The sequence below is a fragment of the Sturnus vulgaris genome, chromosome 1, assembly GCF_052056855.1.
Source record: "Sturnus vulgaris isolate bStuVul1 chromosome 1, bStuVul1.hap1, whole genome shotgun sequence".
In the NCBI taxonomy this organism is placed as follows: Eukaryota; Metazoa; Chordata; class Aves; order Passeriformes; family Sturnidae; genus Sturnus; species Sturnus vulgaris.
Genome location: NC_142243.1, coordinates 95230194 through 95255640, shown reverse-complemented (window position 1 = coordinate 95255640; position 25447 = coordinate 95230194). Strand labels below are relative to the sequence as shown.

At 38.1% G+C, this 25447-nt stretch overlaps 1 protein-coding gene across 2 annotated transcripts in view; it reads right to left on the bottom strand.

Moving 5' to 3' along the window:
* The window catches only part of GABBR2 (gamma-aminobutyric acid type B receptor subunit 2), a 460220-nt gene that overhangs the window by 353972 nt on the left and 80801 nt on the right, over window positions 1-25447 (bottom strand). For both annotated transcript variants that reach the window (XM_014875208.2, XM_088171908.1), the window contains exon 2: window positions 3698-3835. In XM_014875208.2, the coding sequence (XP_014730694.1) occupies window positions 3698-3835 (138 nt within the window). The remainder of the gene's footprint in view (window positions 1-3697; window positions 3836-25447) is intronic.

Here is a 25447-nt window from a genome sequence, read left to right as displayed (position 1 = left end):
AGAAGGAGGTCCACAGATTAAGAGAGATGACCAGTGTGGTCAAAATCATCATGCTGATTAAATGTTTATGTTAAAACAATTAGGAAAAGTGAGAGATAACAATGAAAAACAGGAGAAACAGCAATCGATATAAAATAGATACCTTTGCCACTGTAAGAAATTCACATGGAGATAACAGTTGATGGCTATACTGAAATAGAAGAGAAAGACTGAATAGCTATCTCCTCCATTTTAAGCTAACTGGATACTAGCAGGAATGCTTCAATGTACAGAATAAAAACACATAATTTGTCTTTTGCAAGATATTAAGAGATAATATTCATGATTCTTCTTCACTCTTGAATTGCCTTGAATGCACATTGAAAGAGAATGGGGATAAGAATAATATGGAAGAATTTGACATTGATGTATTCCCCTACAGAACACCAACTTCCCAGTATTATGCCTTCATGCCTTCAAGGCCCACTCTCAAAGGCACAGAATATTATGGGCACTTTTAAGCTAAAACACCAAAGGTTCAAACTGGTTCCACTCCACAGCCTGGAGATCAAAGATGCACATGCAGCCTCCAGCCCATATTCAGACTGTCACTCAACAAAGGACGGCTGGCACACAAAGACTACCCACAGAGAGCCTTTTAATTTGAGAGGGTAACGAATGGGTGCCTGCGTTTGTCCTACTAAAAATCTGTTCAAAAAACATTTTCCAAGTTGTTTCACCTAGCATATCTCAGTGAAAGTTCTTCAGGGTGACATAAGTCTTTGCAGACTAAAACAACTTGCTCCTTTCACAGATGAAAAATGCTCCATTAAAAATAATTAATTTTATTACAGTAAGAGATAATTAAATCAGCCAGCAGTTGAAGGCAGCTAATTGAGAACACAAATTCCCTTTCTGCTGCTGATCATAACTAAATCAGAATTTGTCAAGATGGAGAAGGAAAAGTACCTATTTTTTGATATGACATGGAAATAAGACATGTCACCTTCAGACTGAATCTTTCCTCAACCACTATAATCTTCCCTATTTCACATTGTTGCAGGCCATCAGTGACCTAATTTAACCAGTTAAGTAAAAAAGACACTATCATTATCAAAAGCACACAGTAAGGAGAGACTGAAGCTGCCTTGTAAGAATCTATATCCTTCCCCTCCCTCATCATTTCTGCAACTGCCTGAGTAGAAAATGCAATATGAAAATTTCCAGCACATTTATACTCTTGGCCTTTTATTTCTTTGTTTGGTTTTGACAACTTTTTATTGTAGAGAATGGAGAAGAGGCAGAAAAGAAAAATTAATCCAAACAGAGGAAAACCAATCACCCAGTATCATGGAAATCAGGGCTAAAAGGCTTTCAGAATGGTTTTGCAGTCAGCAAGCCTCATATTGTATTTGCTCAGGAAAGTAATTTCTTCTTTTAGTTTTTATATTCTGTTATTCTTCTTTCATCCCTATTTTTCTCAAGACTATCAGTATAATCCTGTATTTCTCTTGTGTGTAAGAGAGTCATCACTTTGCTGAGCCTCATGACACCTGTGTAAATCAAATCAAATCAAATGTTCTTGCTAGGGTTATGAGCTTTGTTTTCATGACTGCAGGCACAAGGACAGGGACAAAGCTTTGGAGTCAGACATCCAAATGAAAATCCTCTATTCAATAATACAATGTCAGGTTAGTTTTTGTCTCTATGCTGTTTTCCCTCTTCCTGACTGCATCATCATGATTTCATAAAGTAATTTATGTGAGTTTGCTGTGATTCCTTGAGGTTTCAAGTTTTGAGGGAGGACAGCCTTGTATTTTATCAGGCTGAATATTATTGCTCCACTTCTGAGAACTACAGATTTCTATCTTCTTCTACTCAAGTTAAGCTTTTAATCAGAGACACTTATGACAGTGGATCCTGAGGAGTGGATTTGTACTCTGTTTCCCCACTATCTTATACATGCTACATCTGCTGATTTGCAGATACACATATTGCTGTCACTATATGATATAACACTTCCACAAACAATATTTAGATTATTGCCATTGCTGCATGTACTAAGCCTTGCCACACTTCCCAGCCATGCTGTTATTTTTGGGTTTTTCATCATTCAGCCAATCAAGGTATAAAAACCTGACATAAAGAGCAGCTTTGACACATGAGGATTTATCTAGTGCCCACAGGATACCAAGCTCAAGCTTGATGAACTGATATAATAAATAATGTTTAAGACATAGTCATAATGGTTAAACAGAGAGGAATAAATTCTCTGTGGTAGCAATACTTCATACCATTCTATAATTGAACATATAAATTAACAAATTCAGGAATTTGAAAGCTTTCTAATCACCCTTCCTCAGACTGAGCAACTTCATGAGCAAATTGATTTCCAGATTTTATCAGGCAGAACTTAACTACAAATGCAAAGATTTTTAGCACAATGAAATCCAGCTGTTTAAAACACCCTACATCATACAGAAATTCCAAGTGACAAATTCAAAAAGCCAGAACTCAGGCCATATACTACATCAAAGGTCATGAACTAGACCAATTTTAAGAGGGAGTGCTAAAGGCTAGTTTCAAGCTTTGTTATTTTCTCCAATCTCCCCAGAGACACACTATTATTTGGTTTCCACAGAGGATTTTTTTTTTACATCAGAAAAAAATCCCAAAGCAGAAGAAAAAAGATCCGATCTGACAAGTATTGCAAACACAGTTAACGAGCTACTTTAATTATCCTCCTAAGATTTTCTCATTTGTACTCTGATCATCATCTTCTTCACAAACTTAATTATGCCTCATTTGTTCTTGCTGCACCACTCTCAGTGAGTATCCCGGGTGGAAAAGATGAGTCTGTTTGTAAATGTAACCACAGGTAATTGTTGTATATTTTTTGTTTCACTATAGAATAATTTAGAGTTTTTAAGAAAAAAAAATATACAGGAGTATCTTTGGGCAATATGAAAGCAGAAAGTCAGGATATTTCCACATCAGAAAAGCAGAACTCAATGGCTATATGATCAACCATCCATCTGAAAATTTTTATTAGTCAGATGACTGAATAAATGAAGAAAATCATGCTGTTATCATCTGCATTTTAGAGATTAGTATTAATAAATTCTGATTCCTCAGCAGAGGAAACCTTTCCACAAACTTGACCTTTGAGAAAGTCAGAAAGAAGAACAACTGAGAATAAATGTGCTTCGTGAGTTAAATACTGAGACATGAACCCAGTCACTATTTAGAATTTATGCACTTCCAGCACTTTTAAAGTGCATAGGAATTACTGCATTCTGACTGACTACAGACTGAGTAAATACCCTGAAGTACCATAATTTAAGGCCTGATGAGTTGTTTTTTCTAACTTCTCAAAAGTCCTAGGTTTGCCCCTCTACCATGCCTGAATTTGATTTCACCTAGGTTGCTTTTTGAGATACATTATTTTTTATTTAATTAACCTACTGAGACACATGACTGCTACCCCGAACTCACAAGCATTTTTTAGTATAATGAAATTCCAAACCTAAAAATCCAGCACGACATACAAGTAACTAATCTTTACACATAATTTCACTGGCCTTCAAAAGTGAAACATAAAAATTACACAAAATGCTAAGCTTTAAAAGCATTAAACCTAAGTTTCAATTTTTTTTTGTTTTTAAATCCAGAGACACATAACAGTCAGCATTAGAATATATTCCATTCCATGCCTTACCTGAACCAAATTCCATCCCTTTAGAGATTCAGCAATGATAGAAGTAACTGTTGCACATACACCACCAAAAACCATCAGGTGATTAGGTCCATATTTTATTGCATCATAGAAGGCTTTGAGTCCTTTTGCATTATCACACTGGAAAAAAGAAAAAAAAAAGAGACAATATTCAATGTCACAAATAAATTAACTAAGAAATAAACTGCTGAGCAGTTGTGCAGGGAAAAAATTACGGATTCCACAGACATAAACATAAGACCTAAACATGAAAAATTAGAGCACTCTCTTCTGGACTCCTAATGAACCATAGTAAAAGAACAGCAAAACGCCTTGTTACATTCTACAAAGTCAGAATTTTAGTACCAACATTTGACAAATAACAAAAAAGTCCAGTAACAAATGGTTGACCAAAACATTTTCTACATTTAGTGCTACCATTTCCCAAAGCAAAATTTGGAATGTAACACCAGATTGTCAGCAAGGCTTCCATAGTTGAAGGAAAGTTTGACACTATTGATAGTCTCTATAAAAAAAAAATTCTGTCTCTAAAGAAGACTCCTAAGGAGCTTCTACTCAAACTTCCACTTAAAGTCCAACCTCAGTATTCTATGCAAAAATATATAGCAGAGAGCCTGTCATTTAGAAAGATAACACAAAGTTTTCAAAAGATAACAAAATATTCTTTTGAAGTGCTAAGAATTAATAGTTCTGTTCTCATAGCTCACACAGCTTTGAGGGGAAGGCTGGGCTAGATGACATTCTGAGATGTCCTTCTGACCTGTTCTTGGCTTCCCTGATAATTAGTTTGGTCATTATTTGAGGTGTAAAGAATTTTACTGCAAACTGAGATCAGAACTGAAAATTAAGAAAAAAAAAGCTCATCCTAGTCAGTATTGCAAAATATATATCAATCCTTGAATAAAGTATTATTAATCATTCCTAATAACCCTAATTCCTAAGCTTGCAACAGAGTATTAATAAATTATGTGCCTGAAGGTAAGAAGTTGATTCCAAACCATACTGGAAGTCAGAAGTATCAACAGAATGTAATAGTGGCTGCCACTCCTCCACTAATGGCCACTCCTTTCTCTGTTTGAAACAGAAGTCTTCTGCTCTCTTTTGCTCCTCTACAAAGTCTTCCTTGAATGTGGTCTTTATAAGAACTATCACACACCAGCCTCCAATATTTCATTACAACTATTCAATAAAACAGTTCATTTACTATCAGCATCCAAGTAGTAATTGTATTGCATTCTGCAGAGAGAATAAAGATTTTGACTAAGAAGTTTGGAAGCTTATATTAATCTCCTTACTGAATTAATATGCTAAAATAAAAATTATTATATTTGCATTCTAGCTTCAAGAATAGAATTATTGTTCCCACTTATTCAAAAGTGGGATACAGATATTTAATGCACAGACTCTCTTAAATTGCATAATATAGCCCAATGCTTTCCTTCTTAATGCAGGAAAAAAACCCAAAACCACTCAGTACAGCAGAGACTCCCCTGTCAGTTTAATGTGCTGGTGACAAGCTCACATTGTGAGGGAATTAAGACTGGGATCAGTGGAAGAAGCAGCATTCTCTATTCTTACTCCTTCACTCCTTACTTAAAGACCAGTTTATTCCAAGTGCAACCAGAAGGCTCAGCTACTTCTTGAATTTATAAGTAGACAAGGACACTAGAGCTTTAGGTATCTGCACTTAATTGACATTTAGCCAAGTCTTTTCCTTCATCCACCTCATCATATGAAGCTGCAGTAGAAGAGATTGCTGAACTGGCTTTCATACCAACATAAAACCAGTTATTTTTCTTTTTTTATTAGGTCACGTCTAAAATGTATCACTAAGTAGCGGTTTGAGAATATAAGCCATATATGAAATAAAAATTATGTTAATAGTAACATAACTGTTACATGTCCGAAGTTGCAGCCTGTGAAGGGCCGTGAACATGAAAAGTTATGAATAAATGATAAAGACTTATGGCACGCTATCTAAATTAAAATTCACACTAAAACCCACTTGTAAATCACAAGACATTGATGCTTCTTTAACTACTATTTGCCTACAAAATATTTCTCACTGCAGTAAACTTAAGAACTTATGGGTTGCAATAGGTCAGCTTGCTGGGAGGTCCAGAATTGGTACAAGGTCTTTCATTCTTACTTGAATTTTCATGGTTATGAATATACTAGCACGACAAAAACCCTTTTTCAATCACACAGCTATTCTCTTGAGAAGGTATGCCAAAATGTTCAAAATGTCTGTTCATCTCTCCCAAAGTGAAAGCTTCACGTTGCGAGATATATTACAAATCAATCAAAAGTACCTACAATAACACCTGGGCTTCACTCGTTAAAAGCCTACCATGTTTTCACTTTTGTACTTTCCTCCTGACTAGTCTCAGCTCTCTCTCTTCTAAGCCTCCATGAATAATTAGACTAGACTCTGCCTACTCCTTGAGCAAAACTGTCCCAACAGTCTAAAGTATGTCTCAGAGATAAAGAACAAGAACTTAATACTGTGGCTGGCCACAACTGGACAGAAATGAAAGGAAAAATGAGAAATATGGGAGAAAGCAGACTTTCACATTTGTTTAATGTCACATTTCACAACATACACTGTGTATAACATTCTTCCCTGCAAGCAACAGAACAGTCTGTCACAAGCATTAAAAAAACCCCATTCAGATAAAAATAATAGCCCTACCAAGCCAGACAGACAAGCAGGAGAAAAGGTTTCTTCCTGCCTCTAGTCTGACAAACATATCCTTAGTGAGCTACTGAAGCCCGGTGAACAACTGGAATTTTTCAGAAATCCCAGGTGGCCACCACCGCTGCTCATGGACTTCAATTTCCAAACACTACATGCACAACCATGAAAGAGGGCAGTGCTGTTGAAAGATGACAATAGCTGAAATTCCCATCATATCACCACCAAATGACTTCCTGAATTGTTGACTCCAAGTGACTCCAGCTAGGTCCAGGAAAAACCCTTTGCAGCCATCTATTTACAGGACACCAGAAGACTGCAGAACCAAAATCCACATTAAAAAGCAAAGGCTAGAAAGTCCTGCCACATGTGGATCACAAGAAGCTGTCTTACTAATTGTAGCATGACTGACAGCAATGAACGAGAAAGAATCCTTCATAAAAAGTCCCAAACTTACATCATGAAAAATATAATCTGAAGGAGCCAACACTGTTTTTACTACCAAATTTTGATATTTTGCCTGAATTGTCATCAACATGTCCACTTCATTGAGTTGAACTGCAGCTCACTTTCAATCCCTACATAAAACCAGGCAGCTATACTGTGCCCCTGAACTTGACTACACATTGAAATCCTGACCATGGCTGCAATACGTTTACCAAAATCAAATTTCAAATATATGTGATTTGTCACTTATCACGGTTTTCTTCAGGAGAAGGGGCTGAGAACTACCTACCCCAAACACGTTAATTGCTAAGCTTATTCTCAGCCAAAAACCAGAAATAAGCAAAATATAAATAGCAAACATACATATTAATGAAATAATTACATTAGGTGTATCTCTTAACACACTGACTTGATACAGATTACCTGGGAAATTCATAAGGAAAAATATAACCAAATCACTAAGCAAAGGTTGTGAAGTGACCTGCCTCTTGCTGTGACAAAGACAGCTTAATATCACAGCTGGCATCTGACAAAGTGTGCATGGAACTACATATTTTAATTAGGAAAAATAGCCAGATGAAGTGCTGCACAGGAGATGAGTCAAAGGGATTGAAGTATTAACCTTCCTGAATCCTCTTCAGAGGAACGGCTGAAAAATAAAAACTACAATCCTCTACTGAGAAAAAGATCTGAATACACAAGGAGGAAGAGCTGCCTGAGGCGTTAGGGGTGCACACGGACAAGAAACTTTTCTGGAGAGAATGGCACAGCAGCTGAATACACAGGAGAGACTCCAACCTACCCAAAGGCCCTCTGCAGCTGAGAAGGGATGTGCCATGTGAAGGCCACACATCACTGAAGTCAGGAGAAGCAGTAAGACTGACTTGTGAGGGTTGTTGGCTGCCAGGAAAGCTGTCTGGCAGACAGTGAAAGAGACACTGAGGTGTGTCCTGAATTCCTCATGGTCATAACCATAACATACTGTAAGTCCTTGGTGCACAGAACAGAAATTCATATGGCTCTTATACAGTAAAAAGTTTTACCAACTCCATAACATTGACAGGTTTGAGTAATTACAGGGCCAGCACAACAGCAGATCCTTGCAATTCAACTGATCTTGTTAGAGTTGCACAGCAATGAGCATTGTAGGGATGGATACACTGGTCAGATGTGTGATTATGTTTAGATTTCTAGCTGTTGGGTAGCTATGCTGAACTGTTTCTCAGCAAGCTCTATTCTGGCACAACTATACTTTTCTGAGTAAAAGTAAACATGAGGAACTATTCTGGTGTCTATTGAGCTACTGACAATTGATGTTAGAGAGTCTTTATGAAAAGAGGGACTAACAAACAGCTGTCATCTGCATAATAAAATATCCAACTTTATCAAGTGATATCAGAGCTTTCAGCAGCACTCTACCCTAAATGCTCATAAATCTATAAAGAGACTTCTTTGAAAAGAGAGAACAAAGGTACAAAAACTTATTCCTATCCTCTGCAAAATCTTGCTTAGAAACTAGCTCTGCTACAACATCAGCTCAAATGGAGCTAAGAGATGAGGAACACCAACAATTACTTCAATTTAATTTTCATTGACTTCTTTAAAGTCATCAATAAATACACACAATTCAGTGAAGAACATATAGACAACTGCTTGGAGCTACAAAAAATGTCAATCAAGTTAGCAAACTCTGCCTGCTTTATATGGGCAGGGCACACTTCCCCTGAGGTTTCTCTCTGTTTTCAAGTATCTCCAATTTAGGTACTTTAAAAGCCAGCAATTATATTTTTGCATTTAATTGCTGTAACTGGATTTTCTTTCCATGAGTTTGTACAACTGCTCTTGGAACCTCTACTTTGACAACCACAGCATCTGGTGACAATATAATTATCCATTGAAAGAAAAAGCACTACCTTTCAATTGTTCTAGAATACTTCACACTGTGCAAAGTAGGTGTAAGATGTCTTGCCAGGGGATGTTACGAATGCTAAAAGTTCATAAATACATTAAATTAAATTGGACTAGTTCACAGATTAAAAAAAAATTCAAAACTTCTAAATGGAGAGATGGCAATATTCTCAGGAAACATCTGAATCACAGACTTTTGGTGGCCAGGATACTATTCTAGGGAAGCAGGACCAAAACCTCGCATACTTGCATAAAGTCTGGTCTGAACTGCTATAAGCATTCCTATGTTCTGCATTTGAAAAACAGCAACCCCTTCCAGTAAGTACACTAAACTTCTCTGTCTTAAAACTGAAGTTAACTCACCCCAAACGGTGGGGTTTTCTCTATGTGATTTTTCTATCATACTTTAACTAAAATATGCAATCATATTTAGTAATCATATTTGGTTTTGCTTTAGAAGGACTGGACACAGCAGAGGAGGACTTAATCTATTCAGTGAAATATTTCCCAGTAAATTAACTCTCTTACCTTTACACCTCTTGACATACTTCTAGACTTTATCTAGCAACTTCTTTACCAGATTCTGCCTGCTGCACAGCTCACAGAGTGCTACTTCTAAGGCAGGGGTGCTTGGCATCTCATTTAGCAGTTTATATTCTGCCTTAGGTGTCACCAGCCTCTTTAATCACTGATCCCAAAGCAAGAGGGACTACTCACTCCTCTGTTCTCTCGTTTCCTAAGAGCCTGTCTAAACATCTTGTGAAGGCTCAGCCTCTTGCTCAATGACATTTTCTTTTTGCTCAGTTCACTGTTTGGAACTGAGTCCACCAAGCAAAATAAATAAAGATTTCCTGTCTCTCCTTATAAGAGAAGTATATTTACTTTTCCCAATAATACTCTTTTTTTATTATATGACTTATATTTTCAGTCTCGTTACTATTTCTTAGAGTATATAACATTTACACTGAATGATTCCTATTTAAGAACTCCAATATTAAATGGAATTGGAATGTAGCAAATAGATAAATCCTCTGTAATCAAAACTGACTCTATGTTTCCATCCTGATTAAATATGCAGTAGTAGCAGAGATCAATTTGATTTCCTCTTTTTAGAGTAAACTTGCATTCAGCTTGAAAGGTGAAATCTTTCCTCAAAGGTAAAGCTTTTCCCTGATGTGTAACTGTAACACACACACACACGTTCAGAACATCATGAAGAACCATTTTGTGTATTTGTGATAGATCACTCCCTTTTAATAATGCAACTATTGGGTTAATGTGGCAAGGTTTTGGTACCAGAGGAGCAGCAGGTGTGACTTCTGTGAGAAGACACCAAGAGCTGCCCCCACATTTGTCCCTAGAACTGACAGACAGTTCTGGCCAGCTCCAAAACTTCCCACCATTCTGTGATAATCCATTCAATAACAGGCAAAAAAACCACAACCAAAACACTGCATAGCATCTGTGAAAGAGGAGTAAGGAAAAACAAAAAGTGAAAGCAACAGTCCTGCAGGCACCAAGGTCGGTGAGAAAGGAGGGGCAGGAGATGCTCCAGGTGCTGCAGCCTGTGGTGAGACTGCTGTCCCCCTGCAGCCCATGGAGGTCCATGGTGAAGCAGAGATCCACGGTATCTTTTTTTGTTCTTCTGGCTGTACCACTAATCCTGTGCAGGAGTTGCTCGAGGACTATACAGCAATGGAATTTATAATTAAGGAAACACGGGCCAGGATGTCTGTAAGAAGTTGAGCAGGAATTCAAAACATTAATATCTTCTTGTGAATTTCTAATGAGAAGCCAACATTTGGGCCTTAGAGAGATCTTATTGTGCAAAATGAACAATAAGTCAGATGCCACAGTATAAGTCACTGAGTTTTGTTGGATTGGTCTGCAGTTGGACCCATAATCTTCCCAGAATCAATTTAGTGTTAGTTCAAATATTCCTGGACGTTTTATTTTATATCATTGTCTCACTCACAACATACAGTCCATTTTATTTAACTTACTTCTGCATCAATCTAATAAAATATTACACAAGAAAGTTTCACAGGTGTTTTTTTAATTAGCAGCATTAACTGAAATGGATGCATGTTCCCAAAAACAATGTCCTCTTGAATTAGAATTTTTTGCAAGTAATTGTAAACATGCTTGAGGATGCTCACTTTCACAGTTTTATGGCATAAGTATATAAAACACAAAACTAAGTCTTGGTACTGTATTGTTTTTTTCTGACCTTCTGGTGCTCAAACACCTATCAGATATTTTTGAAAATTCAGCATTAACAGGGAGACCTTCCTTACTTCTTCCTCCCAACTGAACCTATACTACTCCTTTGCCACTATGTTTTAGGGAAATAAGTGGAATTATGGAAAAGTAGAAATTCCAATGGAACAGTAAAATAATATATCCAAACATATTTAGAAAACAAATAATACATTCCGGTTTTGAGAATAAGCTGGCTTGGCTTTCTCCAGCTATTCCAATTTTTACCAAGAAATTCAACATTAGAATGGTATCTAACAAAATAAATAATAATTTTAATTATTTAATAATTAAGGAGAATATCTTCAGACTTTATTTAAATCAAAATATTTTTAAATGCCCCTATGAAATCAGTCATGTTTTTGTACTTAAGCAACCTCAAAAGGTGTTAATTATTTCAGACACTTGAACCTCAAGATCATTATCACTTAAATTCATTGTTGCCATCTACTCAATATTTTGTTGTCTCTCAGCCATGAGCTGTAGTAGATTTACAATGTATTTGCCAAGTACAAAACGGAGAGCTAAGGGAGACAATACTGGCAGGTTCAACACAGAGTCACTAATGTCAATACTTCAATTTTGTACTTGTCTGTTTTTTTAAAATTCCCTTCATTATTACCATTTATTATTTATCATTACACTGCCATAAATAGCCTACATTTCCATAGTCGCATTCTGTTGAAATATTTCTGTTAGATTTCCTTTCATTCCCTCCCCTGTACTTTTTAGAATAGAGAGGAGAATTCAGAAAAGTGAAAAAATGTGTCATTTAAATATGACATCAGATTTTGTTTTCCAGATCTAGAATATGCAAAAGACATGACTTTTCACAAGAACAAACAAAAATAATAAACCATACTTCATTCTATGTTTTGTAAATTAATTTTCTGAAACTGCCTTTAAAGGTATAGTTTCACCAGTTTTCTCCTTTCCTTAGGTTTCCTACTGACTGTGTACTCAGTTTTAATAGGATTGGGGTTTTCCCCCCAGGTAATTTTGGGAATAGGAAAATCACCTAATGCAGGGAAGAATACCATCTCTAAACTCTTAGTATGTCTTTTCAGTATACTGAAAATTGTTACATACTAAAAATGTGTAACTCCTTTTAACTGCAGCAGTGCTCTCTGCAGTTAAATAAGAGAACAAAAAAGGGGAAAAATACAAATTAATAAATAAAAATCAAGAAATTCTTGTAGGTGAAAGAAAATAGAGGTGTACTAGAGCAAAAATGTAAAGTGATATACATGATAAAATGCCTGGCACCCCTCTCTGCAGTAATAAGCTGCAACAGAAACCAAGTTAGGAGTGCAAACATATTTTGAAAAATCACTTGACTCTCAGTAAGCAGCAAGAAGCAGTTGTAAGGGAAGTGTGCTATATGAATTCTTTCTTTACCATGACCTACTTAATAATGGAAAAAAGCTTTATTTTTATAAAAGGGGTAAGGGTGCAGGGGGAAAAAAAAAGAAATCTTTCTTGATACTTTTCTGACATGAAATTAAAATATTATTCTGAGGGTGAAGAGATACAGAAAAAAAACAAAACAAAACAAAACCCAAAACTCTTCAGCATCCTTCTGGTTAAGGGTCATGTCAAAATAAAGTCTCCCTTGTGTGCCTCTGTCATATGGCAACAGGGCTCATGTCTCAGTGCTCACAACCACAGAAATTTCTAAATAAACATTCACCAGGGATGACAAGAGGCACAGATGACTCCAAGGCCCTTCAGAATTGTTCTTATAACTTCTGAAAGTCATTTACCTGGAAAATGTGAGACAGTCTCTAAAGCTATCACAAGGATGTCTGAAGCCTCCTTGAGAATGTATTTGAATTTTAATAAAAGGTCCAAAAACACCTGGCATTTTTGGAAAATATGATGAAACTCTTCTACTTTAGAGGATGATATTCAACATCAAGAGTGCTTAGTGGTACATGTAGCTCCCAGTGTGACTTTTCTGAAGCAATATTGTTTGAAGGGTTTGAGGTTTTTTGGGGGTTTTTTTGGGTGTTTTTTTTTTTGGTTGTTTTTTTTTGGGGGGGGGGTGTTTTGGGTTTTTTTTGTTTGGTTTTCTAATATTTTTTTTAATTCCCCAACAATAACTTCAGAAACACAGACAAAGACCAGAACTAAAATACAGCTGACAGAGTAAGAGGTTAGAAAGGGCGTAATGAATTAAGAATAGCAAAAAATAATTTTTTTGACTCAAAGGTCAAGAAAGCCTGGTATAATAACCTCCATCACAACTCCATGATTTTTAATTAAAATCTTTCTGTGATGTAAAACAGCTGAACTTTGTTCATAGCAAATGAAATTCTGCTAAGCTAATTTATCTAATGAAGAATTATGTGTGATCCTTTGGATAAACTACCATTAAGTTAGCCTGTAAAAGCCAAATTAAATTCATGGTATGCTTTAATTTGGCTTGAATGAACATAGCATGAGACTACAATAATTCACCATCTTATCGAAGTCTTAGGCTGGAAATGGATAGAGTACATATCAGCACAGGTAGCATCATATTCTTTTTCCATCTTAACACCTGGCAAAAGAGACAACACGGAAAGAATAAACTTTTATTTCATCAGCTACTCAGATGGGATGGCATTCAGTCTGTGAATAGGTACAATGCTTCATAGTCAGCAGGTGTGAAAAACCCGCAAAATCCCTGTTTTAGTTGGGAACATTGCTGACAAATCCTGAAGTGCCACAGATTTATCTGCAATGGGGAGTTGACTCAAAGTTGAGCCTGAAAGACAAAGGAAAGAAAAGGATCAGCCATGGAAGTATGGAGAGATGCTGGAATGGAAAACTGTTCAAAAAGTTTTCCAGTTTCGCTAGCTCTGTAGGCAAGGTTGTCACAGGTATTACTTCAAGCCAAACTTAATTTGTTGTTTCCCTATCTAAAGGTTCTCCTTCATCTAATTGAGTTTTATATTCCAGGAGAACAACTGGTAGAGATTAGGGGCCAGTTCGCAAACTTGAAGTGGTGGATCTGTCTGATATGTGGTCCTGTCACATTCACACACGAACACTAAATTTCCATAGCTTTAAATCTATAAAAGCAACATACTGCCTCCACACTGCGAATTGCAACATGATTAACAAACAGCTGTTCCTTTGCAAGATCTACAAAGGGTAGCAGACTGACAAATAAATCCTCACCACTCACATTCAGCAGCACAGTACAAGATTTCTACAAGCAGACTGACCAATGCTCTTTCTTTTTCTTTCAGCCCTTACAGAAAAACTTACTTAAGCTTGCCAAGAGCAGTGTATTACTCACCTTGAAATATTGACCCTTGGGGGTTCGCTCCTTATGCTCCCCCCTCCAAAAAAGGGCCATGTGACATAAAAGTGAAGTAGAGCTGAGCTGAGTGCAGGTGGCATGCCCACAGAGAGACAGCTCAGACCTGCAGTTGGCCCCAGATCAACTACCCAGATGTTTAAAAGCAAATGTACTCAATGCAAGTCTGGGTACTACAAAGTCCATAGTAGAGGCTAAGGTCTGCTAGCCTGCCCACCTTAGTTTAATTAGGTCACCCTAATTCCCTTCCTTTAGTTTCTTAAATGTGTTATATACTTGTGACACACTCACAACAAAATTTGTTTCTCAGCTCCTTCCCAGCTTGTCACCCAAGATGAGTGTAGGAGCCCAAGAACTGTTGTGTCTCTGTGCACTCTACCCTCCTCCACAGCAAACCCCAACACGAACTCCCTCAGACTTATCTCGCTGAACTAGTAATTCCTGCTGGCTGTTAACCACGCTCTACAGAAATCTCACTGACACACCACAAAGAAGTTCCAAACCACCCAATCCTCTGTCATCTGCCCAGTTCCCTTCACACTGGTTATATTTGAAACCTCCCTGACTGCTGCTGTTACTTTGGCACATAATGCTCTGCTAGGCAGTGCTATCCCACAAGCAAAGCTCATATGCATGAGTAGAATTCATATCTGTGTAAATTGACTTTTTTAACTTGCCTAAACACCACTAAAAACGGCTTGACTAAACTCTAATAAACTGTAAATGACTAAACTCCCTGAATCATTATAGTAGAAAATTCACTTACTAGTTCAGTAACTGAATAGAGAAACGTGTAAGTTTTTCCATCTGCCTATGAAGATAACCCTGCCTTAAAATCTCCACAATTTTATCAGATTCATTCAGTCCTAAGCTGCCCAGAGATAAAAAATAAATTAAAAAATCATGCAAATATCAAGCTCCTCAAGACAGCCTGCTTCCTCTTATACCATGTACTCCAACAGAGATAAATTGCTTTAAGCTTGTACAGGGAACAGTGCAGATTCTTGACATTCTTTTGCCAAACATGTACTGACTGTCATCCAGAATCTTAACGGGCTGAAATGGTATAAAATGCTAATAGAATGATTCTAATCATTCTGTCAAGCATGGCTGACACTACACTGTCAAATGAAGAAAAGTACTTTGTACAGCTCTGGATCAGTTTTAATTTTTTCCTCTGGCATCATATAGGTATAAGAAGTAGTGTGAATGTGTTAAAATATTAAATTTTTTTAGCAGACAAACTGAAGGAAAATGTGCAAGTCCTGACCAGGTGAAATATTAAAGTGACAATGACCTTGTCCAAGGAAACCATTCTCAAAATGAACCAGAGCTATGAATACCTCACAAGATTTCAAATGTCTTACTTGATATGACACTCAGAGTGTCTCAAGGGGAGGAAAGGGAGTTCTGTCATTAAATCTTCTAGTACAAAGTCGTTATGCAGAAAAAGAGACCTAAAAGGGTTTTCTGTTGGTTACTGGAAACTGCATAAAATTGGCAGCAGCTGGAAAATGTTAGTGTAGGAGGGAGGCACAACATCTTGTTCAAAACCAGTAGTGAGAATGTATACTAGCAAGACTAGGATTTCAAAGTTTTGATGAAATGCAGGCAGAAACACTCCAGTGCCACAGACCAGATGACACAGTAGAGCCAAGAAAAGCATTGTTTACTTGGGTTGTGGTCAGAAACACATCACCTGGCTGCAGCCTTTCCACAGCCCAATCAGAAGAGCTTATGCAAGTGGTTCCCAATCCAGGTAAAGCAAGTTGAAAAATTACTACTAATTACTACTAAGAAAAATTACTACTAATTTTTACTGTTGTTTGAATATGTCTGCTGACCTCACATTGAAATGGATGAGTTCACACCCTCTTTTCCACTTTGTCAAAGCAGGATGTGTACATACATGTTTGTGCCAGCATGTGCATGTAGGGGCAAGGACAGAGGGAGGACAACAGCCTTGCTGGTTGCCACAGATCTTCCTGCAGCTCTGATTTGACTGTTCTGCTTTGAGGGTGAAGAACAACACAGCAGTTAAAAGGAAATGCTCTTTTCAAACACCCCACGTCGCAGCTTCAAGAATAGGACAGTTTGCCAGCAGAGTTCCACATACTAATCTTAAAAAAAGAAATCCACAAGCAAAAAAACAACAACAAAAAACACCACAAACAAATTAATAAAGGCAAAACAAATCCTCTCCATCAAATGGAGCTGGAAGCACAAGTCAACTCGCTGAGCTGAGAAGCACAAGGTGACAAAATAACATCTCAGGTGTCAGTTCATGAAAACATGGAATAGCCCATTCCTCAGGTGCAGTGGAGCTAGAAACAGTAAAATCAGTGGGGAAAAAAAGAGGGAAAATTTCATCCTCTGCCTCCTACTTACACTGGTATATGCAAACTGATGGGAGACTGTAGAGTATCCTCTTCCAATGTGTTCAAAATGTAGTTTAAGCTACTGTAGGAGTTGGAAGATAGGAGACTCACACCCACAGCAAAGAAAAGGAGAGAGAGGCAGAGGTATGAATGAATCACAAATATTAACATGGATTTGGGTGGAATGTGATGGGTTAGCAGGAAAACATGACAGAGTTGGAAGTGGGGGGAAAGTGTCATATGTCTCCCCTAACCACAAAGGCTTATTGACTTCTTTAAGCTCAGAATATTTCCACAGATGTGCAGATATGACAAAACAACTACACCTCCAGATTTCAGAACTCCTCATGCTTTAAATTAATTATGATAACATTACTGGAAGGAAGACAGAAAATTTGTCCATGCTTTCTCCATTGTGTTGCAACCATTTCTGTGAATTTCCTTTATTCATAAACTATGAGCAGTGTGTGTTCAACCATAAACATTAGGGAAAAAAATGAACGTAATTAATTAATTGAGATCACAATAGAAAACAAATTTAGAAAAATTAGACTACAAGAGTTATTTGCAGTGTTACTCGAGAAATTGTCTCCCAAGTTTGCATTTTAATGTTCAAATCAACAAACAAAAGGCTTTTCAGCACTTAATATTGGGTACACAGCCTACTGACAATCAACTTCTGAGTGCTGCATACTTCTGCTCTGTGCCACAACATTTGGAAAGCAGATTAGCTTACACAAACAAAGTACTAGTTCTTCTTTTGACCAGTTCCTGACAGTTGACGAAACTCTTCACAGTCTTGTTTGATGGGTTTTCAAATTGCTTGTGCATTAGTTCCACCAGGTGTATTAGGGGCAACTTATACTGGTCAGCCCTGTATTCCTCATTGAGTAGAAAGAATTTACCTTCTAATCCATGATTTACCATTGCTGATAAATTTGCACAGGCACCCTGAAATGTCATTTGACAGACTAGATTGGCCTTTTCAAAAACATTTAAGCATTTAGCAGCATTAGTTCCTGTACCTTTTCTTGTCCAGAAAATATTAAGTTCTTAATTACAAATCCTTTGTGTCCAGCAAATAGGCTACTATGATTCTAAATGCCATTTAATCAAAAATATGTAAAAGAATATGACTAAGTTATGTAAGAACTATATGAATTTGTTGATATGAAGTTTAGTGCAGCATAAAAGCAACCTTTAAAACAACAACAAAAAAAGAAAATCACATTTTTATCCGCTATCTGCATTAAAAGTGGCACAATGCAAATAGCACCACTTTCTATTTAGAAATGATAAATCGGAAGTGATTTTGGCACAGCTTTAAATCTGTTATAAATAATTTAATTGCCTTCCATTTGGAAATAAACCCCATTTAAAACCTAACAGTGTTTCTGTAAGCATTCCTATTAACATTACTCACTCTGTGACTTCAAACTTTTAGAAAATATTTATAGTTAAATCTTCAAAAAGCTATTTGTTCTGCTTAAAGCAAAATATTTATTTTTCATGGGATGATTCTTTTCTTTTTACTACAAGCCACCAAAACATCAAGGACCTGAGAAAAATATACCTTTTTTTTCCACTTGATGATCTAGACAGAGGAACGCTTCTAATTTAACTCAGATAGTTTCAGGACACCTTTAACAAGAAAGAAAAGAGAAGTGTGCTTTGTCTTGTCTATCTTGAGCCTGGCAGTGAAAAAAAGAACAACCTTTTCTGAGTGGCAAGGCTGGACTACCTCAAGCTGAGAAGAGACACAAACAAGAGGCTCTACATATCAGCTAATGCTGTAAACACAAAGGTCAAAGTCAGCTAACCCTCTTGCTATGTTGAGTCCAACTTCTGCCAGCAAGTGTTTGACAGACCTACCTTTTTAGGCTTGAATCTAAAGCCACTTAACTCCTTGATTCCACTGATTTCTGAACAAAATAGTTTGGTGACACACAAACATAAACCCTTCCTTTAGAGTAATTGATTAACTCTGTAGGAAGTCAGCAAAATGGGTAACATTAGCTTGGAAAACTGCAATTGGTTACATTAATGATTCAGGGACTTCTTGCAAAGTACAGAAAAAATGCAGAAGCTGAATGAGCTAAAGAGAACATCATGGCAAGCCCAGAAACTGTGGGGCCAAGTGGAACAGGACAAGAGGCCAAGATTTCCCTTGCCCAGATCCCCAAAGGAAACAGCTTTCTGCTTCAGGGAAGCTGCTGGAACAGCAAACTGAAGTCCTTTGCTCATGACTCATTTACCTGAGCTCAGCCAAGTCAAACTCTTATGTTTGTACACAGGAGGGCTATGCTGCCCTTCACTGACAAGCCAAAAGTGTGTGTTAACAGCAGCCTCATGAATTTCATCACGGGAAATCCAAAGTCTCATGTGTAGGAGCAAAGAGCCCCGTGCCACAGTTCAGGCTGGGGACTGACAGCCAAGCAGCACCCTGAGACAGGGAAGGGGGAGTCTGGTGAACAAGAAGGTGGATGTGTGCCAGCAGTGGGGCTGTGCAGCAGTGAGTGCAGGCTGTTCTGCACGACCAAAAGCACAGCCAGCAGTTTCGTGGGACAGACTATTCCCTTTTAGTCATCATTGTCAAAGCTGCATTTCAAGCAGCCTGCTCATTTTTGAGCCTTTGGATACAGAGGAAATTCTGATAAACAGGAGAGAAACCAAGGAGAAACATCAAAAGTGTGATGGAGCATGTGATGCATGGGGAACAGCTGGAGAAGCTGGGCTCCTTCAGCCTCAGGAAGGGACTCAGGAAGGGAAGGCTACTGGGGCAGCCTTTAGTCCCTAGTGGGGAATACAGATGGAGGCAGACTCTCCTCACAGACATGCAATGAAAGAACAAGAGCTCACAGTCTCAACTTGCAGCAAGACCAATTCTGATTTAAGAGGTAAAAGGGCAAGTTGAGCGATCAGGTTAACTAGACAGCTTGGGAAAACCTCCATCCTGGGAAATTTTCAACACCTGACAGTTCAGTGCTCTGAAAAACCTGAGAGAGCTTCAAGATCAGCCACTTTAAGCAGGATGTTGGACCCAATGATTCCCAGAGGTCCTTTTCAAGCAAACTTAATTGTGATATTTCAATACTAAGTTGCCACAAGAGCTGAAGCAAAGCAAGAAAGGCAAAATCACCCCCACAACACCATGCCTAGTCACAGCAGTCTCCAATGCATCATTGATTCTCACCAGCCCAACAGCAATTGCAGCATTGATTTAATAAGGTCGTTTCTTCAAGCAGTACCCATAAGCACTGAAAATATAGGGTCTTCACCCCATTTTTGGAATGAAGGTGTGCAGACAAAACTTTTGAGCCTAAGGTTTGTATCACATCTTTCCATCTCCAATACAAATCACTTTGCAATGGGAAAGCAGAAAATCATTTTGGCTAGCATTTACTTAAGACAGCAACAGGAATATATATATATAAATAAAATGATTGAGAAAGAACAGCATCATTAATCTTCATATAACAGCAGTGTGCTCTCTGGCTCTTGTGAAAGATTTTATTTGAAACCTTCTTGTTTGCTTTTTAAATTACATTTCCATCATGGTTTGTTCTTAGTCACTATAAAGAGTATTATTTACAGATTGGTATGAATAGACAATTGTTTTCCTTGTACTAATATCACACAGTTTTGCCACAATTTTTCTAACTAGATGAATTTTAACTTGTCTAAAACCTTTTTTTTTAAATATAATTTAATCAAGCAAACAATATCATCTTTCACTTTTACATACTTATGTTCACCCAGCAACTTCCAAAGGCTGAGGAAAAATACTATGACAATATTTAGTAACCCACAAACACAGGATGTGTCACCTTTTGCCAAGGTTCCAGAATAATTCCTGACAAGTCAGAGTTTACAAAAGGTCAGTGAAAGCTGTGATGGTAATATTCCCTGTAATAATTTAAATATTGAAATAGTATAATGATGTAAGGTATTTATAACTTATTGTAATTACAGCTTCTCCTAGAAAACACCAGATTGTCTAGGCTATATTCCTGGAAAGAAAGCATCTGCTAATCTTGGTAAACAGAGCAGAAAAGTGGGATCTCATTTAGAATAAACATTCCTAATATCCATTCATTGCTTTTCTCAGGACTGTTCCTTGAACTGAGACCAGCCCCAGAAGTTGCCAGCATATGCTGCATCCTGTGGAACCAAACCCTGGATCCCCATCACTCCCCAGCTATCAGGTGCACAGTGTTTCACACTAGAGTCAGGAGACAAGAGAAAAGCACTTAAATGAAATTCCCATTTCATTCTTATGACCTTGTCTTTTAGATAAGTACCATACATTATACATCTGTGAGAATAGTGTTAGGAAGACTTAGGTTGGAGATAATAAAATGATGAGGAACAGAGAGGTGTGAAATTAGATAAGGTAAGAGACCCTGAAGCAATCCTGGCAGACAAAAGTGTCATTGAATGAATCTGTGCTAAAACATTCTTCATCTAAGTTGTGATTGTTAGCCCTTTAAGGACAGATCTCATTTGAATGACTCCCTTTAGGTAATCAAATAAAAAATTCTTTTGATTTCCTACCATCTGTTTAAAATAGGAGGGGAAATAGCAGATGTCAGTTGTGTGTGTGCAAGAATGTACTATCATGTAGTGTTCCCATCTCTTCCCCACGTATTCCTTAACCCTAGCACTACTTCTGCCCTGAGACATCTCACTTTCATTCCAATCCTCCTTCACACTGTTGGGAGAAAATAAATAAATAAATCAATCTTTCTCCATTCCTGCCTTCTGCACACTCATTCCCCTGGGCTAGGCTTACAGAGCCCAACCAAAAAGAAGCATAATCATAATATTTTCTGATAAAGAGTAACAGACATAAGTCTCTGCCCATACAGCTTCTATATGCTTTCCTGTGCATCCTCCAGTCTCCTGTGTATCCCTGCTCCCCTAATACTTGGCCCAAGCTCGGATATGTGTCTAACCCAAAACTCTTGGCCCTTTATCAATGCTTCCATCCTGCTTTCCCAGTGACTACGGCCATCCCTCTTCAAAGGGTACAACCTGAGACATCAAAAGAAGTAGAAGCTATTCATGCTACTGCAGCAGATGTACATGCAGGAAATATCCTCTGAGAAGCTACATCTGTGATGGAATTTTGAGAACTTGTGAAATATTTTTATAAGACAGCCTTGTCACGTTGCTAATTTGGATTTCTAACAGACATCCAAATTTCTTTTACTGAGCGTTCTCTATCATTTTCACTTGGGAGAACATCATGTATGTTGCCTCATTACCGTATGCTCTGTTATTCAGTGCAGTTTATACAAGGCTTTTTCAGATCTAGCATTCTCAAATGTTGGCATTCAAATAGAAAGGAAGTGGTCCAACACACTGCAGTATCTGTATGGAACATATATTTTTAAAGATATTTGAATTTGAATTTTTTTAGTATAAAGACATGAAAAACAGGACATGCTACCTCTGTTTTTAAAATAATACCAGCAGTATGAACTTTCCCCCTTTTTTATTTTCCACTAAACATGATTGAGATGTTGGTCCTAAATATGTATTTATTTGACTGATAAATTAGCAATACAAGGATCCCTAGGATTGTCACCAGACAACTAACTTGACAGAGGACAGCAGCATGCAGCAGCTGTTACTAGTTTCTGTTCAACTCTTCTCCATACCCCACGATGTTCAGCAAACATTCTAAGACCAGTGAGGGAGAGGAAGGAGGGAAGGAGAGAATAAATAACTAGCGCTTTTTTGTGTCAGGAATAACCAGCTTCCTATCACTCACCTAGTGCAAGTAATAAAAGCTAAAAATTTAATAATTCTTTAATTAAATTTTTTTAAAGATCTTAAGGAGTATGGACAGTCAGCAGATGTGCAGCAGAAGAGTGGGGTAAGACCAGTAAGAAAACCCAGACTGATAAACTGCATTCATTTGCCTGTTTTATTTGCCTTATTACGTGCAGGAGGCATGGGGATAGTGTTGCATTCCTGATCCTCATATTAAGCTGTAATTTGTCATTAGGCCGTTCATATTATTTCTATATAGGCTCTAAACTGGTAAAATCCAGTCCTTGCTTGTGAGGTGGATATGGTGGATTAAAAGTCCACAAACTTATGTATAAGATCCTAATTCATTGCTTGACCCAATGTTGTGAGCAGTAAACTCTAGAAAAAGCATTTTCCTGGGACCAGAGTAGAAGATAAGTTACCACAACTCCCAGCATTTTTTGTTAATTGTAGTGATTAATCACTGTCAAAGTTAAATTCTGTTCACACATACAAGAAAACAGTTTAGCTCTCTACCAGTTACTCTTAACTCAGGTGGTAATAATTTGTACTGGGCATTTAAAACCTCTCCTTTCTAAAGATGATGTTGTCTTGTCAGGAGTTTGCACTCTGAATTGTTTATGGTAGCAAAAAGATCCATTTTAACCTATTGCATAACATCATTTATGAACAGTCAACAAACATTGGGAAGATTAGATGCATCCAGACCAATAAATCTACTGATACTATTCAAAGCCTATGCTAAAATCTCGTCTGATAAAACAAAAGAGTGAATGCAAGGACAAATCACACAATTACTGATGCTTGACATCTAAGTGATGAACAGACAATGAGAAGGTTGAACTACTGTCACTCACTGCTCCATTTAGCTGTCTTTAGGAAGGATGCTGTGAGGACTCACTGAGCAGCCTAATGAACACAAGAGACTCAGAAGACCAAACCTCACTGTCACAGGTACCACTCTGCCACCTCTGTACGCACTGGACATGCACGAGGAGTCAGCTGGGGCTGGGACAGCCTGCCCTGGCTGGGGATGAACCAGGTAGCACCACCATAGGAAACAGAAGATACTGCCCCCTTATCTGCCTTTCCTTAAATCATGAACACCTGGGAACTGGCATCTATGTTCCTGCTCTCCCAGGTCTGATTTCTGCTACTTCAGTGTCTTGTGTCCAGAAATGCTCTCTGGGCTGAAAGCCAGCAGTGTACACTGACAAAATCAGACGGTCAATAGCATCCTGTGGTTCACCAAAAGAAGTGTGGCCAGCAGGCTGAGGGAGGTGACCCTTACTTTGCTGTCATAACACCCCACGTGGTGGTCCTCTGCACAGATAAGACACCTCTTCTTTGAAGACAAGCTGAGAGAGTTGGGGTTGTTCAGCTTGGAGAAGAAAAGGCCCCAGGGAGACCTTAAGCAATCTTCCAGTACTTTAAAGGGGGCTTATGAGGAAGAGGGGAAGAGATTTTTACACAGCAGTTAGTGACAGAAAAAAAAAAAAGGAATTGTTTTAAACTGAAAGAGTAGAGATTTAGATTAATGTTAGGGAAGAAATTCATTACTCAGAGAGTGGTGAAGCACTGGAACAGGTTGCCCAGAAAAGCTGTGGATGCCCCAGCCCTTCAAGTGTTCAAGACCAGGTTGGATGGGGTAGTGGGAGGTGTCCCTGCCCTTGGCAGGGAGGTTGGAACTAGATGAACTTTAAGTTCCATTTCAACCCAAACCATTCTATGATTCTCCTCACACGTACAAGGCCTTCAATACAACCACCATGAGCCTGTGCTCAAGGGGGCAAACCAGAGCTGTTGCATGAAAAACTGACTATCTCCACTTAGGACAGTCTAAATGCCCATACTTTTTAGTGTGAGAGTTATCATATATGTAGGCAGAGATTTTGATGTTTTGTTGAGCCTTTCTTTAGAGTCTTGGCACTTGCTGATAAATATAAAGGTAGAGCAAGCAGAAAAAGCCTAAAACTGAGTTGTTATAACAATCCACATGCACTTTCTCCACCCGGCCCTTAACACAGCTGAGAGTATGGCTTATCCCCATGACTGAAGCTGCACTAGCACCTCACTGCTGATGAGAGCAAGAGGTGCTGACCTTCTGCTCCTGCCACCCTCTCACTAAGGCTGGCTTTGACAGCCATTTGATCCCACAGTGAGTAGACTGAAACACTAAAAGAGCAGAAAAGTACTCAGGTGATTTCCTTCCCCTGGTCAGTGAGTGAAACCAGGAGCAGGCAGGCAGGGTAGGGGTGTAGGCAGGGAAGGCACAGAAATCTCCCTTTCTGCAGCAGCAAGACCCTGGCTGGGCTGGCTGTGCTGTGAGCTCACTTTTTATCATAGCTGCAGAGATGCCTCCCCAGGGTGCTTTTTAACAAAGGGCACATCTTTGCATCTTCTGAGGCCTTACTCACACCTCTTCTCTTGTTCAGTTGCTGAGTTTCCATTCTTCCTGTCCTAGTTTCTTGGTTTGTGTGCTCACACACATGCACAACCTTCAGCTTAAATTTGTAATAAAATAATCATCATCATCATCTGACTTTGCTAGGTATCCATGTATCTTCCCACCACGCCTCGGTATCACTGTGAAGAAGGACATTGAATTCCACTTACTTCTGCTCTTCTAGCTTGACTAAAAGATGATTTAGCCTGTAGCTTTAACCAGATCCATGACTGTGTGCACATCAAACGTGGAGTAGGTGGTAGCCATTAACACTACCAACAGGAACAGGGATTTCTTCTTCTGTCAGTATTTTCAAAAATCTCATTTGTGGCTTAGTTTGTAAGTGACATTTTTGAATAGTTCATTATGAAAGCATTTTCACTAAGAATTCTTTTAATATTACATATACATGCCAGAGCGTCCTTTTCCTTACAGCAGTTATTTCATTATCTTCAGAAGACTTGGTTCTAACTATATTAATTTAAGTAAGTTCAAAAGTAGGCCAAGCAAACAA